At 38.9% G+C, this 21,355-nt stretch overlaps 1 protein-coding gene across 3 annotated transcripts in view; it reads right to left on the bottom strand.

Annotated features, from left to right (window-relative positions):
- The window catches only part of LOC139759437 (uncharacterized), a 74,884-nt gene that overhangs the window by 29,829 nt on the left and 23,700 nt on the right, over positions 1 to 21,355 (bottom strand). For all 3 annotated transcript variants that reach the window (XM_071681547.1, XM_071681546.1, XM_071681548.1), the window contains 5 exons: positions 18,139 to 18,269; positions 15,442 to 15,606; positions 12,968 to 13,161; positions 4,781 to 4,928; positions 1,182 to 1,280 (listed from right to left, as the gene is read on the bottom strand). In XM_071681547.1, the coding sequence (XP_071537648.1) occupies positions 1,182 to 1,280; positions 4,781 to 4,928; positions 12,968 to 13,161; positions 15,442 to 15,606; positions 18,139 to 18,269 (737 nt within the window). The remainder of the gene's footprint in view (positions 1 to 1,181; positions 1,281 to 4,780; positions 4,929 to 12,967; positions 13,162 to 15,441; positions 15,607 to 18,138; positions 18,270 to 21,355) is intronic.

Here is a 21,355-nt window from a genome sequence, read left to right as displayed (position 1 = left end):
AAAGCATCTCTATCAACTCTATCATATGCCTTCTCCAGATCCATAAATGCTACATACAAATCCATTTGCTTTTCTAAGTATTTCTCACATACATTCTTCAAAGCAAACACCTAATCCACACATCCTCTACCACTTCTGAAACCACAATGCTCTTCCCCAATCTGATGCTCTGTACATGTCTTCACCCTCTCCATCAATACCCTCCCATATAATTTATGAGGAATCCTCAACAAATTTATACCTCTGTAATTTGAACACTCACTTTTATTCCCTTTGCCTTTGTACAATGGCACTATGCAAGCATTTTGTCAATCCTCAGGCACCTCACCATGAGTCATACATACATTAAATAACCTTACCAACCAATCAACAATACAGTCACCTCTTTTTTAATAAATTCCATTGCAATACCATCCAAACCAGCTGCCTTGCCGGCTTTCATCTTCCGCAAAGCTTTTACTGATCAGATATCAAAAGGAAAAAGCAGTCATGTTGAGCTTTAATACAGCCAGGAAAATCTTTTGTTCAATGGGGATGTTTTACTAGTTACTGAGTCAACCTCAGCAAACTGTTGTGTGATTTTTTTTGTTGAATCTGTTTTACTTTTAGTTCAGTTTTTCTGAGGTATTCCTGCACTTTCACACCCTCATAATTTTTCTGTTATCTGTACACATTCCACAGCACAGTTCATGAACCAATGGTGTTTAGCCTAAAACAGCCTCAGAGCCATTAAGAGTAGCATTTATGATCACAGAAAATTTAACTCATTTTGAATTCCTTCACTCAAGACTTCAGTGAAATTCTCTGTAACGTTAAACACTTGAGCAATTTCTGTTTCTTTTTTGCTAGCTAATTTTTTTTTTTCTCAAAAGGCTCCCAATGTTCAATAATTCTCTCCACAGCAATAATTCCATACTCATTCATACTTCTTATACACTGACTATGCACAGCAGTAATTCAACTAAGAGATGTATATTTGTACTTCTATCAAAAGAGTATGTATTTTTCATGACAATACCTTTCTATGTACACCTGAAAATTCGGACATCAAATAAAGAGTGTGAAAACTATGAAGAATGTTCCTGTAACAAAGGAAACCCTGATATATAAAATAACCCAAGAATGAATTCTAAAGCATCTGTAATAATCATTTCACTTGCATATATCAATTAATTTCTTACCTTGACAGCCTGGGCTGGCAGAGAGAAGAATCTTTTATGAACGAGACGTAGAGAGTCACAGTCACACTGGCAAATGGTACCATAGTCTACAAAGAAAAGCTGAAAAATCCTAAAATCAAAACTATAGCAATAAATGCATTTCATAATCAACTTTCACTTAAAGCTATGTCTATCCATGTATAATCTTTACATTACATCTCACTTACAAAGTAATACCAAGTGCATATCAGCTCTCAACCTATAGTGGGGGGGAGAAAAAAAAAAAGTCCATTCCCCATACATTTTGACAGGCAATAAATTGCGAAGGTTTACTGAGAGGTACCATTATATGACACTCTCAGGATGAAATCATCATACACATGGTCAATGAAACTAGCATTTCTAACGATATGAGCACCAGCAACCTGCCTCTGCACACTTCTGCCTATCTTGAGGGATTGGTGTTGTATTTCTTCCACTTGTGCTTCAATATGGTTGGCTCTTACCTTATAGCAACAAAGAACCCCAAACTCTCACTTGAAAGCAAGAAAATGGGGGTAAACATAAGATTTCTAGGTGCACTGGACGCTCAGAATGAATGATCAAGTGGCTGTTTCCTTTACGTCTCATCAGTGCCTTACCTCATTCAGGAGATCAATACCCTATGGTACCAAAACGTGGATCTTTTCCTAGAATACCTCTTGAAACTTGTCAATTCCATGCCCAGACTTCTACAGGTGGTAATCAAAGTCAAAGAAAAGGTGACAAAGTACTAAAATGTAAGTTTGACCACTTCTGAAAACATACAGGAAGTTGGACAAGCTTTTTTCAAGCATTGTCGGCAAAACAAGTCCACAAAGCATATCAAGTACACTAGAGCAGAGATGGGTCTTCAAACTAACATTAACAATAATACTTAATGTGGCCACTCCCATTCACTTGAGCCTTTAAGCCTACTTAGACCCACCTTAGAATTGTGCCCAAAGTATGGAAAGTCCCTTCACACTAATACTAGTATGTTTTATCTTGCTGACAAAGTTGATTAGTCAAGTGAAATTTGGCATTCTCATCTGCTATCCTTACACACAATACAACTCCATTTTACATGATCATAAATGTATCCTTTGGAATCCTCCTCTAGTACCTCAAGCCCAACTCAATTGATTCTCCACATATGTCCATCTCTTTCAGTCTACCTTTTCCCCTTACTCCCTCAACTACACAATCATATGCATTCACTAACCCATCTCCTGCAATGAACTATACATTACTGCTAAGCAACTAGTGACAAAGTCCCTTGATATGCCAATGCAGAGGGAGACTGAGCAGTCAAGTTATTGGACAGGGGCTAAGGGACCAGGCTGTCAAAAGGTTCACAGCTTAGTCTGTACAAGAATAACAAATAACACTAAAACATTCTATATAATGCCTGAGTTTGACACTAAATTACTGATGCTAAGGTAGCTAACAGCATGGAGTTTCAGATTATACTGTAAACTTAAAGTTCATTTGTTCACAAACACAAGAGACCTATCCTTCATGTTTTGGACAGATGAGTACAAAAAAAAAGAAAAAAAGAAAAAAAAATTGTCTGGTCTAATCCTCTCCCTGCTTCCTACTGGCTACCTGGTGACTGGGTACAGTTTTCAGGACATCAGCTGAGTTTTTTAAACAAATGTACAGAAAAATACGAGTAAAATCTTGAACAACTGCGTACTTAAAGAAAAAAAATCATTAATTCTTGTACCATTGCAAGGTTGATTTTATGAAATTCTCATTTTTCTCTCATACCCATTTGCCATTCCTTGTATTAGTGGGGTAACACCAGGAACAGACAAAGAAAAAAAATCTCATACACTCACATCCAATCTCTAGCCATCATGTGTTACACATCAAAACCACAACCCCTTATCAACAACTATGCCTCGCAGACATTTCTTAGTTTCCCCCGGCTGCTTCAACCTTGTTTCAGTCTAAGGTATATAATTCACTATATCTCATGCACACATTTAACCATCCTACATGTTCAATTCCTAAGTACTCAAAATCTTGTCCAGTCCATCCTTCCATCTCCAATTCAGTCTCCCCCTGCTCCCTGTCCCCTCCACTTCTGACATATATCCTCTTTGTCAACTTCTCTTCATTCATCATCTCAACATATCCAAACCTTTTCAGTGAACCCACTTCAGCTCTCTCAATTCTTCTTATTAATTCTTCATTCATATCTCCTTGTACCACATGTTATCCTCATACACTTCATTTCCAACACATCCATCCTCTTCCCTAAATACTCATCTGTGGCCCAAGCCTTGATCCCTACAACACCATCACGATTACTATAGTTTCAAAAATATCCATTTTTGCCCTTCCAGACAGTGACCACTCTCTACACATCCCTCAATGCTCCTAGAACCTTAACCCCCTCACCCATCCTATGACTCATTTTCACTTCCATGGTTCCAACTGCTGCCATGCCCAGTCCAAGGTATCTAAAATGCTTCACTTCCTCCAAACTTTCTCCATTCAAACTCACATCACTAACTACCCTGTTGCTCTACCCTGCTAAACCTACTGACCTTGCTTTTATTTAAATTTCCTCTCAACTTCCTCCCTTCACACACTCTCCCAAACTAAGACACCAACTTTTGCAATTTCTCATTCAAATCTGCCATTAGTGATGTGTCATCAGCAAATAACAGGTGATCTACTCACTCCCCAAAGAGAGCATATTTGCCCTTCTCTTCAAGACTCCTGCATCTACCTCCCTCACCATCCCCACCCATAAACAAATTAAACAGTTATGGTGATATCACACACATCTACTGCAGACATGCCTTTACTTGGAACCACTCATTCTCCTCTCTTCCTACTTGTACACACAACTTATACCCTTGATAAAAACTTTTCAACTGCAACCCTATAACATTGTTGGAACTACTATTCCTTCAAGCATACCCATTTTTGCTCTTCGGGATAACATTCTCTCCTTCTGCACATTCTTCATCACTCACAGAGCCTTTGCTCCCTACCCCATCCTATGACCCACTTCCGCTTCCATGGTTCTATTTGCTGCTAAGTCCACTCCCAGATATCTAAAATGCTTAACTTCCTCCAATTTTTCTCCAATCAAACTTACATTCCAATCAACTTAGTTTGAATACTCACCTTTATCCCCTGTGCCTTTGTACAATGGCACTATGCATGCATTCTGCCAATCCTCAGGCACTTCACCATGATCCCCATGTATAAATTGAATATTCTTACCAACCAATCAACAACAGTCACCCCCTTTCCTAATAAATTCTACTGCAATGCCATCCAAACCTTGCTGGATCTTATCTTCCACAAAGCTTTCATTATGTCTTCTCTCTTAACCAAACATTCTCCCTGACCCTCACACTTTGCACACCACCCCGACCAAAACGTCCTATATCTGCCACTCGATCATCAAACATATCAAACAAACCTTCAAAATACTCACTCTATCTCTTTCTCAATGATTTGAGACATAATTACACATGAACTAGGAAAGTACTTTACATCATATAGGATATGTTACCTATGTAAAAAAAAGACAAACCAACTTTATGAACAATAAAATAAAATAATCTTTCACATACCTTAACTGTTCTAAGGTCTTCCAGTGATGTAATAAGTGCCCTGTAAAAGTTCATGTCTTCAGCATAAAGAGCAACTACTGGGGCTCCAATGGCTATTCTCTCTTGAGGAACATGAAAACGATCTCCTATTCGAGTGCTATAAAACTCACTGTGAATCAAATATATTCACTGCCATCAGTTATATTCCTTTTCTTGTGTCTGAAATAAAAAAATCTATTGTTATCAGTTAATTATAACCTGATATGCCATTTATATCAAAAGTTGACTGACCCAGTAAATAATGATGTTAATTAACATCAAGCATATTATTGCCACCTATTCAGCACGGTTGTCTATAGGTAATTTCTCTCAAGTTTTTCCAGGTCACAGCAAGCTTAATGTAGGTACTGCATCACATTCATCCCTTTCGTTCATTTAACCATCTTAATTCTCTTTCAATCAATTCTAGATACCATTTAATTACAATCTAAGTATCTTGAAACAAAGTCATGTTATCCTCATATTTCTTTTTCTTTAATCTTCCAAAAAGAATTTTCTATATAAATTGTTTTCACACCAACTTACATATCCAAGTTCAATTTCTAACTCCATCTACCTTCTTTCTTGTAATTCTTTACACACTTCTGATACTATTTTCAACCTTAGTGTCCATCCTTCCCCTCCCAGATCTCCTTACTCCTTACTAACTGCTGCAGACCCATCACCTGGAACAACTCACCCTACACTCTACCTAATTGCACATGTGCCTTACTTACTTGCCACTTTTGACAGAGCATCTCCATTAAACCTATCATATGCCTTCTCCTGAGCCACTCATTAAACCTATCATATGCCTTCTCCTGAGCCACAAATGCAAAATACATACAAATCCTTTTGCTTCTCTACAAAGCAACTCTTATCAAACTTATCATATGATTTCTCCATATCAATAAATGGTCTGTATGCTTACTTGACAGAATTGAATTGAAAGCGATCCAACTCATAAACTGTCCCGGGTTAACTTCCATACCTGACCCCCTTGCCCTAAACCACAACTTTGGTTCACTTTCCCTCTTCTATAAGTATTACTTTGGTTTTTGCTCCAGATCTGGCTGCTTGTGTGACCCATTCACTACCTAGACCATGTAATACTTGGCAAACTGCTGCATCATATGATTACTGCATGGCCAATGGTAACTTCAGGGTGGGCCATTTTGATACCTGCTTCTTTCCCTACATGTCAAAGCTTTGAAACTCTCTCCCTTCTCATGTGTTTCCCAATAACTATGACCTGTCACATATCAAAAGAAAGGTCTTTCACTTCCTCTAACATTCATAATTTCCCTTGTATTTTCCTTTTTCCTTTTCATAATTCTCTCTGTTTCAATTAATGCCCAGCCTTGCTGTGGATGTTTGTCCATGACTAAATCCTTAAATAAATCCTTGTTTCTATGAGCAATTCTCACAAAAATTATTCAAAGCATGAATATGATTCAAACACCCTCTAACATTCTTGAAACCACACTGTTTCTCCACAATCTGATGCCATTATACAATGGCAATATACAGGTATTCCGCTAATCCTCAGATACCTCATCATGATACCTCATCACTGAAAATCCTACCAAACTAATCAATTATACAGTTGCCCCTTTTTTCAGAAGTTCAACAGCAATCCCATCCATCCCAGCTGGTCTTCCAAACTTCATCTTATGCAAAGCTTTCATATGCTCTTGTCTTTTCACCAAACCACTTGCCATGACTCTCACCTTACATACCTCTATGTCCAAACACTCCACATCTAATACCCTGTCATCAAATACATTAGACATTTCTTCAACATACTCTCCTCATCTCTGCCAGTTACCATTTGTTCATTTGTTTTAATCACATTATTATCCTCCTTCCACAAATCTTTATAATCAATCTCCTGAGAGTTTGAACATACTTACTCACATCTACTTACATAACTGGATTATGTACTAATTGACATACATGCAAAAGACAGACTCTAGAATGTGAATGAACTGAGAACGGCAGCAAGTGGGATGTCTAACCACAACTCGGTGGAGGTGAGGGGGGGATTTGAAAAGGTTTTAGGATAAGAGGACATGTTATGGTGAAAGTGAGTTAGTTCGGTAAAGAGGCTTGTGATGAATATCAGAAACTGTGTATAGAATGGCAAAAGGTGAAAGTAAATGTAGTCAAGGGAGCAGAAGAGCGATGGGAGATATCTACAAAAGCTCTGCTTACATGTGTGAAAAGTGCATTGCAAGGAGACAGAGAGGTGGGCATGCAAAAATGGGTAACAAGTGGTGGAATGAGGAGGTTCAGTTATTAGTGATAAAAAAGATCTATTACTTGCAAGGAAGGAATGCAAAGGATTAGAAGATGTACAAGAGATAGTGGCAGGAAGTCAAAAGGAAGGCGCTGAAGGCTGAAAAAAAGTGTTAATGAGATTGTGATCATATAGAATGATTCACCAGTAAAGAGTAATTGAAAACAGCAACTTACATTTGTTTGACAAAGACTTAACAAATACAGTGTCTTAAGCTCCTAGAATAACATCATTTGCACCTCCTTAGTTCCATAAAAAGTTTACAAACACTTTTCTTAATTCATGTTTGTTTTTCTACTCTTACTGCAATAATATCCATGCTCATGATATCTTTACTATCAGAAACAACCTTAAAAGGACCTAATGGTTTGCTGCTGTTTGCATTCCTCTGTATTACAGTGCAGGATACAACTTCAGGTTGCCATGCACAGGAAATCTACAAAATAAAACATCCTTAACCTTCCTTGCCATAATCCTTCCCTAGTCCACCACCCATTCTCCTAAATTTATTCCCAATCTAGCAATCCAATCACTTTGTAGCTTTCTTCCACCTTCTAAGCTTGATCGCAACTTTTAAGAAATTAAATCAACAACAGAGGTGAGTCTGGGAGCTGTATTAACTCACATTTACATTACACAGTTAAAACGACTTTTCTGGGATGGAACCCTCAGTCAGGAACATAACTATGTGTCCAAGAACTTAATTTCACTAAAACAAATCTCATTTATCCAAAATCCCTAAAGAATATAATAGTTTAATATGAAAGATACAATCTCTCCTAATCAGACATAACACTCAACAACACTTAGCCTACACAACTTATTCCTCGTAACTCTAGATTTTCCTGTGGTGAGCGCTATGCATTAGCACTGCTTTTGACAAAGTGGAAGGAGCAAGAGATAGAAGCAGTATGTAGGAACATTAGGCAGGAGCATTAGGCAGAAACATCATGGCTTCCAGAGCGTCAGAGGCCTATGTCGTAGATACGCAGGTCTCTGGAGTCTGCTTCGCACTTTCAGCTGCACATAAGACATAAGTGCAGCTATTATGGTACCCCGGAAGTCCTTAGGGATGTACGGGATCTAACTGGGAAAGACACCGTGCAGGTAACATCAGCCACTTTGAATTGGCGAGGAGCATGGTGTCAAGAAAGTGTGTGTGCTCTCCGAGGGTTAGGGCTCTCATATACCGTGACCTGGAGGTGTGCTCCGTGAAAGCCCTAACCTGGACCCATACCCTTTACAGGATGTGGTCCATGAGCACAGGTTAAAATCAGTAGCCCGCCGTGTCCATCTGGTGTTGGCCCTAGGCTGGTGAGTGTGCTTTCCCCCTTTGTGTGCTTGTGGGTGACGGTTGCCTGTCCGTCACCCCACGGTTAACTGGCAGGTGCCAATCCCCGAAGGCGGTTCTGTTAATCGAGGGTGTGGACGTCCTGGCAGAACTGCCCACTACTCCTGTCCGACAGGCCACATTGGACGGCTATTGTATTGGCGACTGCCATGGTGTACAAGGATAAGAAAGGTAAGTTTTTGAACCACCTTTCTGTCCACCTAACTCAATCTTTCTTATAACTATGCTATCATCATTCTGACCTAGTATCTTTTTCCTCTTATTCTTATATACATTTTCAAATAAGCAAACTTACTTCACTATCTACAACATGTACATAAAACAACTAACAATCCTTTTTATCATACTTAACTTTTAATCATTTTTAATCATTTAATACATATCCACTTAGTGTACACCGGGGTAGCCAGCAGTGCAACAGCCCAACGACTGGCAATTATGAGAGAAAAATACAATCAGTAAGTAGGAACATCAAGCAGGAGCATTAGATAGATGTAGTAGGTTGGGACATCAGGCAGTAGAAGTCGGTACAGCCTCTGGAAACATCATGCTAGAGTTGCCCTCTGTCAGTGGCCTGTTAAGAGAGAAGGCACCTAAGTCTAAGAAGCAGTACTGGAGCTCACCACTTATAGAGACTCTTTTGCCATGGCCACCCCCTTGAGGAAATTTTCAAAGGGAAGAGATGTCAGAGATATAAATAAATAGTTATGAAAGAAGCAGACTCAGTATACAGGACACAAGATTACTGATGTACAATTGAAACATTTGTAGGGTTTACCCTTGATATGTTATGTTTCCATCTGAGGGTATAATGAAGAAAGAATAGTAACAAATCTCAATGGGCAAGAGTAAAAGGCCAGAAACCCTCACAATCTGATCTATCACTTTCTAAAAGTAGGATGAATGAACGGTCAGAATCTTATTTTAACAGCTTAATTTCTGCTACAGTAGTTTAACATTCTAACCACACCTACTGCAACCATACCTTTACATGTTACCTCTTCCCATCCTCGCTTAAATTCAAAGGTGCACTTATTCGGTAAGCAGAGATGCCTTTTGTCAACAGAAACTATAATTAGCAACATAAAAATTCTGCTGTGTCAGTTATTCATATAATAGAGAAAGAGAGGGTACAGTCCTATCCCTCCCATGTGTGTTTACTTGCTGATTTCCATAACTTGCCATCCTGTTGTACATATTCAGCCTACAAACTAGTGATTGTCTCTGGGAATTAATGGACATACCACTGATTTAATGGATGCTGAAATAGAGCGTGATCATATTTGGAATGTGACCTTGATTGTGATAAACAGGAAATGAAAGTGGAATGTTCTGAAACAAATGGTAGTACGCATATATCTGCAGCAAATAACAAAACTGTGTATAAACTGAGAATAATGTACATATATGAAAATTATGTTCATAAAACATAATGAATTATTGATATATCTCATATTATACATAACTGCTGTTTCCTGTATCGGTGAGGTAGCACCAGGAAACATACAAAGAATGGCCCATCCACTCATATATACACACACACAGACATATACATATATAGATATATATATATATATATATATATATATATATATATATATATATATATATATATATATATATATATATATAAAGATCCATGTACACACATATACATACATATACATACACACACACACACACACACACACACACGCACACATACATATATACGCATGTACTTATTCATCCTTGCTTGCCTTCATCCATTCCTGTTGCTATCCCACCCCAAAGGAAACAGCATCACCACCCACTCTTCAGTGAGGTAGCACAAGGAAAACAGACAAAAAAGGCCACATTCGTTCACACTCAGTCTCTAGCTGTCATATGTAATGCACTGAAACCTCAGCTCCCTATCCACATCCAGGCTGAAAAGACCTTTCCACGGTTTACCCTAGATGCTTCCCATGCCCTGGTTCAGTCCAGTGACAGCACATCGACCCCCCTATACCACATCATTCCAATTCACTCTATTCCTTGCACACCTCTCACCCTTCTGTATGTTCAGGCCCCCATTGCTCAAAATCTTTTTCACTCCATCCTTCCACCTCCAATTTGGTCTCCCTCTTCTACTTGTTCCCTCCACCTCTGACACATATATCCTCTTTGTCAACCTTTTCACACTCATTCTCTCCATTTATCCGAACCATTTCATCACATCCTCTTCTGCTCTCTCAACCACACTCTTTATATTTCCACACATCTTTCTTACCCTTTCATTACTTACTCAGTCAAACCACCTCACATCACATACTGCCCTCAGGCATTTCATTTCAAACACATCCACCCTCTTCTGTACAACCCTATCTAAAGCTCATGCCTCGCAATCAAATAACATTGTTGGAACCACTATTCCTTCAAACATACCCATTTTTGCTCTCCGAAATAACGTTTTCTCCTTCCACACATTCTTCATCGCTCCCAGAACCTTCGCCCCTTCCCCCACCCTGTGGCACACTTCCACTTCCATGGTTCCATCCGCTGCTAAGTCCACTCTCAGGTATCTAAAACACTTCACTTCCTCTATTTTTTCTCCATCCAAACTTACATCCCAATTAACTTGTCCCTCAACCCTACTAAACCTAATAACCTTGCTCTTATTCACATTTACTCTCAACTTTCTTCTTTCACACACTTTTTCAAACTTAGTCACCAACTTCTGCAGTTTCTTACATGAATAAGCCACTAGAGCTGTATTGTTGGTGATGAACTGACTCACTTCCCAGGCCCTCTCGTCCCCAATAGACTGCATACAAACTCCTCCCTCCAAAACTCTTGCATTTACCTTCCTAACCACCCCATCCATAAACAAATTAAACAATCATGGGGCCATCACACACCCCTGCCACAAACTGACATTCACTGGAAACCAATCACTCTCCTCTCCTCCTATTCATACAGATACATCCCCGGTAAAAACTTTTCACTGCTTTCAGCAACTTACCTCCCACACCATATACTCTTAAAACCATCCATAGGGTATTATGATACAAAGTGTGTCCAAAAATGTGATGCATTACTATTATCAAATGAAAGCAAATACATGTGAGAAAAATGTTAACTAAGCGGGATGGTTACTGGGCAGTATGGGGATGTCAAATTCAGTCAAGTTGGCAGTGATAATGCACCTAACGTTTCATCAGCATGTGGGCAAACTTTAAACATCTGCACAACACCAAATATGCTAAATTTTCTTTTTTTTTTTTTTCTGTTTTCTTCATATCTCTGATCAAGATCTAATAAATTTTTTATTCTCTGATAAGCCCCCATACTGGGGTATCTCTGAGTTTTTTGGGCTTTGTGGATCTGTAGATAAAGGTTTAGTTTCTGATGCTACCTTACCATGGCAGGAGGGACAAGCATGAGTCAGAAAAAGAAAAAAGCATATAGATTCCATATAAAAAGGGATAGGGGAGAAAGAATACTTCCCACGTATTCCCTGCGTGTCGTAGAAGGCGACTAAAAGGGAAGGGAGCGGGGGGCTGGAAATCCTCCCCTCTCGTTTTTTTTTTTCCAAAAGAAGGAACAGAGGAGAGGTCCAGGTGAGGATATTCCCTCAAAGGCCCAGTCCTCTGTTCTTAACGCTACCTCGCTATTGCGGGAAATAGCGAATAGTATGAAAAAAAAAAAAAAAATAAAAATAAAAAAAAATAAAAAAAAATAAAAAGAAAAACTTTTATCTATCAATTTGTATCTCTGATACCTGTTTTCTTTGGGAACTCCCAAAAGAGGGTGGTCATAGCAAAAGTCTCCATAACTGATGAACTTCAGTGCCACTTCTTAGTCCTCAGTGCCTCATCCTTAGCAAGCCACTGGCAGATGGCAACTCCAGTGCAGTATTTCCTGAGGCTCCTACCTAATGTTCCCATCAACTAATATTACTTAATGTGTCTACCAAGGGTTCCAACCTACTCCTACTACCTACTGTTCCTAATCAATCTTCCTACCAATCTTCCTGTCTAATGTTCCTACATACTACTTCTATCTATTGCTTCTACCATTTTACAAAAGGACTGGGATAGTGCATAACACTCACTGCAGAAAAATCTAATTATGAAGAATGAGTTGTGTGAGTTGTATTTGTCATTTGTTATGTATGACAAGGAGAGATTGTATGTATGTGGACAGAATGCCAACGGTCCACATGTGGGTGGGGCAGAAAGAAAAGACAGCTACCTAGGTTAAGGGAGTGCAACTTGACAACCACTGAAGTGCTAGCTCATTACACAGCCAACACTGATCCTCCGGATACCCAAGGTGGAAGTACTACTAGTTAGTCGCTGCCTACCAATTACTACATGAGCAATAAAAAGTTCCATCAAAGATATATGGCCAATATTAGAGATAAACATGAAGATGATAATAATATACGTTTCATTAAAAAAGTAAAAGTAAATAAAAGTGGAGTAACAAGAATATTGTGTTTCCAACAGAATGAAAAGGTGAACAGAAAAATTTCATTGTAAACAATCAAACTTACAACATGCAATCCATAAGATCATTCAAGGATTGTGATGTGTGGTTCCCTCGGTGTATGACCCAGAAGCGATGTGGAGTGTACACTTCCCCAATCACCACATCTACCATCTTTTCAACTGGCATAAGAGTGGAAACATCTAATCTTTGATATGAATCACCAACATCTGCAACATTCAAAGGCCAAGAAGGTTGAACCTGAAAATGAGGAATATCCTCTATTTAACCAAATCCTATTACATCAATAATCAAAAATACAGTCCATAGCCTCTTTATGTCTAATATACACACCTTAAGATGCTCCCATCATTTACTGATGACTTATAAGACTGCTCCAATTTTCACATGAAAATTCAGAGCTTCCTGCCTCTAATCCCAACAGATATTTGCATCTAACAGATGTCACTAACTTCCTGCCACAACAGGTGGAAAAAATATCAACCATCTCTGTCACACAAAGATGATTAAGTTACAGAAGGTTGGCTGGTTATTTGTGCTTGGCCCTATCAACTCCCAGAATCATTAAAACTGTCAACAACCAAAAAATCTTGAGGACCTTCCCCCAAATGTTAAAGATTACTCTAAGACCACATACACTCTCACTATGTATATGGCAAATGTGGTTAATTTATGTGTGTGCGTGTGTGTGTGTGTGTGTGTGTGTGTGTGTGTGTGTGTGTGTAAATACTCTTGATGAGTCACTAAGCCTTGCCCAGACTATTGTCAATGACAGCCATTCTCAGGTGTGCCACTACTACCACAGGTCAGGCATGTGCTTGGGATGCCACTACTGGCACAAGGCAGCCTCCATTAACTGCAATGTAATGGGCTCTTTTAAGGGGTATGTTTTGTAAAAGAAATCTTAAGGTTTCAGTGTGTATGTGTGTGTGTGTGTGTATAAAGATTCACCAAGATTAAGCTTAACATGGGCTCTTGTCAATGACCGCCCATTCTCATGGGTGCCTTTACAGCCACAGGTCAGGTGTGTGTGCTTGGGATGCCATTAGTGGTGCAGAGCAGCCTACAGTTGCATAGTGGGCTCTTAGGTGAACGTGTGTTGCGTACAATGTGATGAATTGTTTCATTCCAATTATATTCAAATCATGATGTTACAGTACACATCAGGTATTACTTTAAAGTATATAGACTATGCATAATACACAAATATGTTTTCTATGTAATCTTGTTTTAGTTGTTTACAAAGAGCTCCATTTTCATAAATAAATGAACAATTATTCATCTTCTCAATTCAGTAACACAAGGAATAGTTTTCTTATCACTAAAATCTGAGCAATAATACTACAGTACTTGTTTCTTTATTCGAAAACTATCTAAATTTCCATTAGTTGGTGATTTATTTAGAGCAAGAAGGTAGAAGCTTGCATAATATACACCTTTTATAATGAAATATATGTGTGATTCAGGCATGACACCTTTTCCAGCTACGAAAGAAGAGTGCTAGTGACACCTATGAAGTACTGAAATCAAACATTAGGTGGGAATTCAAATGATACCAAGAACCAACACATCATCAACGGATGATATCAGCAATAAACTAAGAACTGCTGATGATAATAAAAGTTTAAGGGTTAATTTTCAAATGTTGTACCTGTGAAGTCTTTCCATGAGACATAAATATACAGAGAATGGCTGTATCTGAAAAATCTGTAATTCAAAACATTTTCAATCCCTAGGAATTCAGAGTTGAGACCTTTTAACTGTACAATAATTCATACAATCATAAAGAAATGGCAAAGGTAGGTTATATGGGGAAGAATCAAGCTTAAAAACTCTAGTATCACAATCTCCACTTCTTTTTACAAAGAGGGAATGAAGTGCATACAAAACAGGAATCCAACTTATGGGGTAAATTTGCTACCATGCTGACCTACATGGAATACAGTACAATTTTGATATTTCATTTCACAAGTTAATAACTTGTATTACTAAAGACCTCATTAATACATTCATTGGCTTTAGGAATTCAATTAGAGCATAATCATGGATGAAGTGGCCTTCAACATGAATCAAATTTTTTTCTGAACATTCAAACAGCAGCCCACCTGATGATCTGTACATTTTTATTCCCTCACCCCCTAAAATCCTTATACTATTTGTCTGTGAAAGGAATTTCCAATTTTGGTTAGTTTCTAGGCACTCCTTCACTACTAATTCCTTTCACAATTAAGACTGTACTCAAACATTTCAATGTTTGAGTGCCAACAATAGCAAAAGCTTCATTTACTTTATATCCAAAAGACATGCAAATTTCACCAGAAACTGTTTCAAGCAACATAGGTGCATCTTCACTACTTCTTCTGAATTAGGTAATTTTCTACAGAAATCTTTTTAGAGATATTCTACAAGCACCAACCTCAAGGGAATGCCAAAAGGTCACATAATATTTAGACAAAAACATGAACAGTAAATTAATCAGGACCATAATTCAAACAATATATAACATCACATAATTCTCACCTGGTCTAAATGGAGAGAAAATAAAGGATGATTTGCTTGTATTATGACACCTCCCTCCTGATAGTGAACACTGACCACTTCTGGGTGAGCACTTAGCAGGGCTTCAAGAGTACGATAACCATATGATTCGTGATTCAAGTCCTCAAGTGTAGCCCCATAAAATCCCTGAAAAAAAAGATAAGTTTGGAGGGATGAAGAAAAAATTCTCTATGGCATTGCCCTGCGAGCATGAAGTATTCCTATGGAATATCATGTCAGAATTCCTTCTTACCCTCATCAAATTGATGATAAAGTCCTGCTCCCTCTTCCTTTATGTCTCACAAGAATCACCAAAGCCTTTGCTAAACCAACAGGTTTTACTCTATCACCTAATCAGCAACCATCCCCTGGCAGAAATCACCTTCCCATCAGCTCTCATAAGGCAAAGCATGCACAATTATGGATTGTGACACCACCCCAAAGGAACCACCATAAGGCAAAGCAAAAAGGTTTTTCCATAAAAGTGTTTGTAGGGCACCACCTCAGGGAGAAAAAGTTTTTTATTCCTCAGAACCTACCTTTCTTTCCTTGCAATCTGTGCATTACGAAAATGATAGCATACCCATTTGAAGACAGAGGGTTATAGAAATAATTTTCACACCAGACCACAAACAAAATGGTATTCAACATCATAGGCCATTGAGGATGTAATGAAAATAGAGGGAGAAAACTCCAGAGCCACACATATTTTTAGGGGGAAAGCCAAGGCAGATGCCTTGACTTTGCCACCATAGATAGTTTCTGCTCCAAAGGAGAACAAATTATTTCCTAAGAAATCCTAAGTGAAAAGGAAAACTGACACTGTAATAAGCTGGCTGATTGCAGAAGCTGCCCAATGTGCATAAGCAATATAATCCCAAGGAAATACATGCTTTGGCTTCTGTGAGGCAACAGGAAGGTGACACCAGCCAACGGGTGGTCACTAATTGGCTGAGAGAGCAATACCTGTTAGTCCAGCAAAAACTTCGCCATTTCAAATCAGCTGGTACAGCAAGTACAGAAGACTAGGATGAACATTTCTTTCTCATGACTAAAGAGCCCTAACTGATTTGTCACTGACCAAAACAGGAAATAAAGCTCAGTTAGTCTATCAAGGGGCCTTAGCCACCTCAGACAGCAAAAAGTTTTTGACAGAGTAAATAAGGTAAAACACCAAAAAATGGTTTTATGCTCTCTAACATTTCCCAAGTTTACAGTATACAGCCCTATGATGCTTCACATATCTGAAATTACCCTAAGTTAAAACTCTCCCAATGCTCACTGTTCTAAACTCAGGGAACTATTCATTTCTTTCACTGATACCTTCACTGAAGCAAATCTTCCCTACAGTAAAGGGCTCACATGCCAAGGATGGACCTTTGCATCCAACATGAGGTACTGTACTTTGTGCTACAGATATGCCCGCTAATCTTTAGGAGTAAGAAATCAGTCTAATTTCTCAAAAGTAAATTTCTTCACCTTCACATAAAATTCTGTTTATAAATTTCTATCATTATTCATGTCAAGATCTTCAACTTCAGTTTTAAAATGAGACTCATTTTGTCCTACAGAGGCTCCTTGCAAACCACTGAGGTCATGCTCCTGGAAAATACAGGTGGTGGACAAATCTGTAGTTGGCAAGGCATGGGGCTTATGTGAAATGGGGGTTAGGGGCAGTGACCAGAGATAAATACCTTAAGCCCTATAAATGAACATTTCAAGTTTAGAAACAAACTAAGCATAATTCTAAAATATTCATATCCTGTAAACACACAATGAAATAATGCACAAAACTGTACAACAATCCCCCCACCCCACCTGCATATAACACATAACCTTAATGCATGCTATCCAATGCAATCCTCTAGTCTTTCTAACTCTCCATCCTTATATCGTCTACCAAACGTTCCAAGCACCTCCACCATAACGATCCCCTTTGCCAGTCACAAAACATTATGGCACACCCTCTAAATTATATTACATTCATGACCATACATCCACCATCTTTTCTTTTGCATTCAAGGTGAATCCATATAACGCTGTCAAGACTACTATATCTTTAAACACATTCATCTTTGCCATAAAAACACTGACCATTCCTTCCACAAGCTCTTTAATAAACTAGGACTTTTAGCTCTCTCTTCGAACCTATGACTCACTTCAGCCCCCATAGTTCTATCCACAGCCATGTCCACTTCTAGATATGGTACTTAAAACATTTGGGGCTAGCACAAAGACCTTATCATATGTCTTGTGTGTTGAATAACATTATTTAACTTAACTGCCTCCCCATCTTCTCATCACTTAACTTAATTGTTGTAAAACTCCCATTTTATTTGGCGGCATGGTGAGAAGTGGAAAGAGAATGTGTATTCATTTGTGATGTTATATTCCCTTATGTAAAGGCTACTCATGTATACAAATGCATACAAGGTTCTTGTATGAACAAATGCAGTAAAGCAGGAAAAAAAAGCAGACTCAAGAATTTCTCCACAGCATATACAGCTACAAAACAAGATACCATAAAAATGATTTGTCTCAATAACCTTGCTATGGTGGTCTAACTTCTACTCTGAAAATAAAAATGAGATATTACACACATAAACACATCAAAACTATGACAGATGTCTAGTAACATCCCCTCCCACAAACTCAAAAGTAATAAGGATATAAACTTACCCTGTAAGCTCCTATAAGTTCATCTACGTCAAGTCCACCAGGAAATTCTTCTTCTAGCAAGATCCTTAATCGTGCAATGACTTCTTGGTTTAAAGTTCTCCGAGATTCACAATCATGTGAGGAACCTCGAACTGAAAATAATTTTTCCCCATTACAGCATTTCTTTCCTATATGGGTCAAACTAATTTCTTGAAAAATATCATGAATCACTCACTATGTGCAACTTACACAACAATGCAATTAATACGGAAGACAAATCTCTCCCTTATCTTAAGCATAACTTTTAATACATGACATCTTATTTGAAAAATGCAGCATGATAAATATTAATTTGTTTTTCAAATATATCATGTTTGAAGGAATAATAGTTCCAACAATATTACATGGTTGGGAGGCATGGGCTATATAGATAGGGTCGTACAGAGGAGGGTGGATGGGTTGGAAATGAGATGTTTGAGGACAATATGTGGTGTGAGGTGGTTTGATCAAGTAAGTAATGAAAGGGTAAGAGAGATGCATGAAAATAAGAGTGTGGCTGAGTAAGCAGAAGAGCGTGTGTTGAAATGGTTGGGACAGATGGATAGACTGAGTGAGGAAAGGTTGACATAAAGGATACATATGTCAGAGGTGGAGGGAACAAGGAGGAGACCAAATTTGGGGTGGAAGGATGGAGTGAAAAAGATTCAGGGCGATCAGGGCCTGAACATACAGGAGAGTGAGAGGCACGCAAGGAAAAGTGTGAATTGGAACAACGTGGTATACCGAGGTTGACGTGCTGTCAATGGACTGAACCAGGGAATGTGACATCTGGGGTAAACCATGAAAAGGTCTGTGGGTCCTGGATGTGGGAAGGAAGCTGTGGTTTCGGTGCATTACAAGTGACAGCTAGAGATTGAGTGTGAGCGAATGTGGCTTTTTTGTCTTTTCCTAGAGCAACCTTACTGTATGGGGGGCTATTTCCTGTGTGGTGGGGTAGCAATGGAAATGGATGAAGGCAGCAAGTATGAATATACTCGTGTGTATATATGTATGTGTCTGTGTATGTATATGCATGTATATGTTGATATGTATATATGTATGTGTGCGTGTATAGGTGTTTACATATATAATATGTGTACATAGGTGGGTTGGGCCATTCTTCGTCTGTTTCCTTGTGCTACCTCACTGATGCAGGAAACAGCGGTTGAGTGTAATAAATATATATTTCATTTATTTTTTCTTTTCATTATACTTTGACGCTGTCTCCCACATTAGTGAGGTAGTGCAAAGAAACAGACAAAAGAATGGCCCAACCCACCTACATACACATGTATATCAATAAATGCCCACACACGCACATATACATACCTATACATTTCAACGTATACATACACAGACATATACATATATACACATGTACATATTCATACATGCTGCCTTCATCCATATATATGTGTGTATGTATATATATACATATATATATTTTATTTATTTATATTTATTTTGCTTTGTCGCTGTCTCCCACGTTTGCGAGGTAGCGCAAGGAAATAGACAAAAGAAATGGCCCAACCCACCCCCATACACATGTATATACATACACATCCACACACGCAAATATACATACCAATACATCTCAATGTACACATATATACACACAAACAGACATATACATAAATACACATGTACATAATTCATACTGTCTGCCTTTATTCATTCCCATTGCCACCTCGCCACACATGGAATAACATCCCCCTCCCCCCTCATGTGTGCGAGGTAGCACTAGGAAAAGACAACAAACGCCCCATTCATTCACACTCAGTCTCTAGCTGTCATGTAGTAATGCCTGAAACCACAGCTCCTTTCCACATCCAGGCCCCACACAACTTTCCATGGTTTACCCCAGACGCTTCACATGCCCTGATTCAATCCACTGACAGCATGTCAACCCTGGTATACCACATCGATCCAATTCACTCTATTCCTTGCCCTCCTTTCACCCTCCTGCATGTTCAGGCCCTGATCACACAAAATCTTTTTCACTCCATCTTTCCACCTCCAATTTGGTCTCCCACTTCTCCTCGTTCCCTCCACCTCCGACACATATATCCTCTTGGTCAATGTTTCCTCACTCATTCTCTCCATGTGCCCAAACCATTTCAAAACACCCTCTTCTGCTCTCTCAACCACGCTCTTTTTATTTCCACACATCTCTCTTACCCTTACATTACTTACTTGATCAAACCACCTCACACTCACATTGTCCTCAAACATCTCATTTCCAGCACATCCATCCTTCTGCGCACAACTCTATCCATAGCCCACGCCTCGCAACCATACAACATTGTTGGAACCACTATTCCTTCAAACATACCCATTTTTGCTTTCCAAGATAATGTTCTCGATTTCCACACATTCTTCAAGGCTCCCAGGATTTTCGCCCCCTCCCCCACCCTATGATCCACTTCCGCTTCCATGGTTCCATCCGCTGCCAGATCCACTACCAGATATCTAAAACACTTTACTTCCTCCAGTTTTGCTCCATTCAAACTTACCTCCCAATTGACTTGACCCTCAACCCTACTGTACCTAATAACCTTGCTCTTATTCACATTTACTCTAAACTTTCTTCTTTCACACACTTTACCAAACTCAGTCACCAGCTTCTGCAGTTTCTCACATGAATCAGCCACCAGCACTGTATCATCAGCGAACAACAACTGAGTCACTTCCCAAGCTCTCTCATCCCCAACAGACTTCATACTTGCCCCTCACTCCAAAACTCTTGCATTCACCTCCCTATCAACCCCATCCATAAACAAATTAAACAACCATGGAGACATCACACACCCCTGCCACAAACCAACATTCACTGAGAACCAATCACTTTCCTCTCTTCCTACACGTACACATGCCTTACATCCTCAATAAAAACTTTTCACTGCTTCTAACAACTTGCCTCCCACACCATATATTCTTAATACCTTCCACAGAGCATCTCTATCAACTCTATCATATGCCTTCTCCAGATATATAAATGCTGCATACAAATCCATTTGCTTTTCTAAGTATTTCTCACATACATTCTTCAAAGCAAACACCTGATCCACACATCCTCTACCACTTCTGAAACCACACTGCTCTTCCCCAATCAGATGCTCTGTACATGCCTTCACCCTCTCAATCAATACCCTCCCATATAATTTACCAGGAATACTCAACAAACTTATACCTCTGTAAT

This window comes from Panulirus ornatus, chromosome 33 (assembly GCF_036320965.1).
Source record: "Panulirus ornatus isolate Po-2019 chromosome 33, ASM3632096v1, whole genome shotgun sequence".
Classification (NCBI taxonomy): domain Eukaryota; kingdom Metazoa; phylum Arthropoda; class Malacostraca; order Decapoda; family Palinuridae; genus Panulirus; species Panulirus ornatus.
The sequence above is the reverse complement of the archived record's forward strand: the minus strand, read 5'-3'. Positions and strand labels throughout refer to the sequence as shown.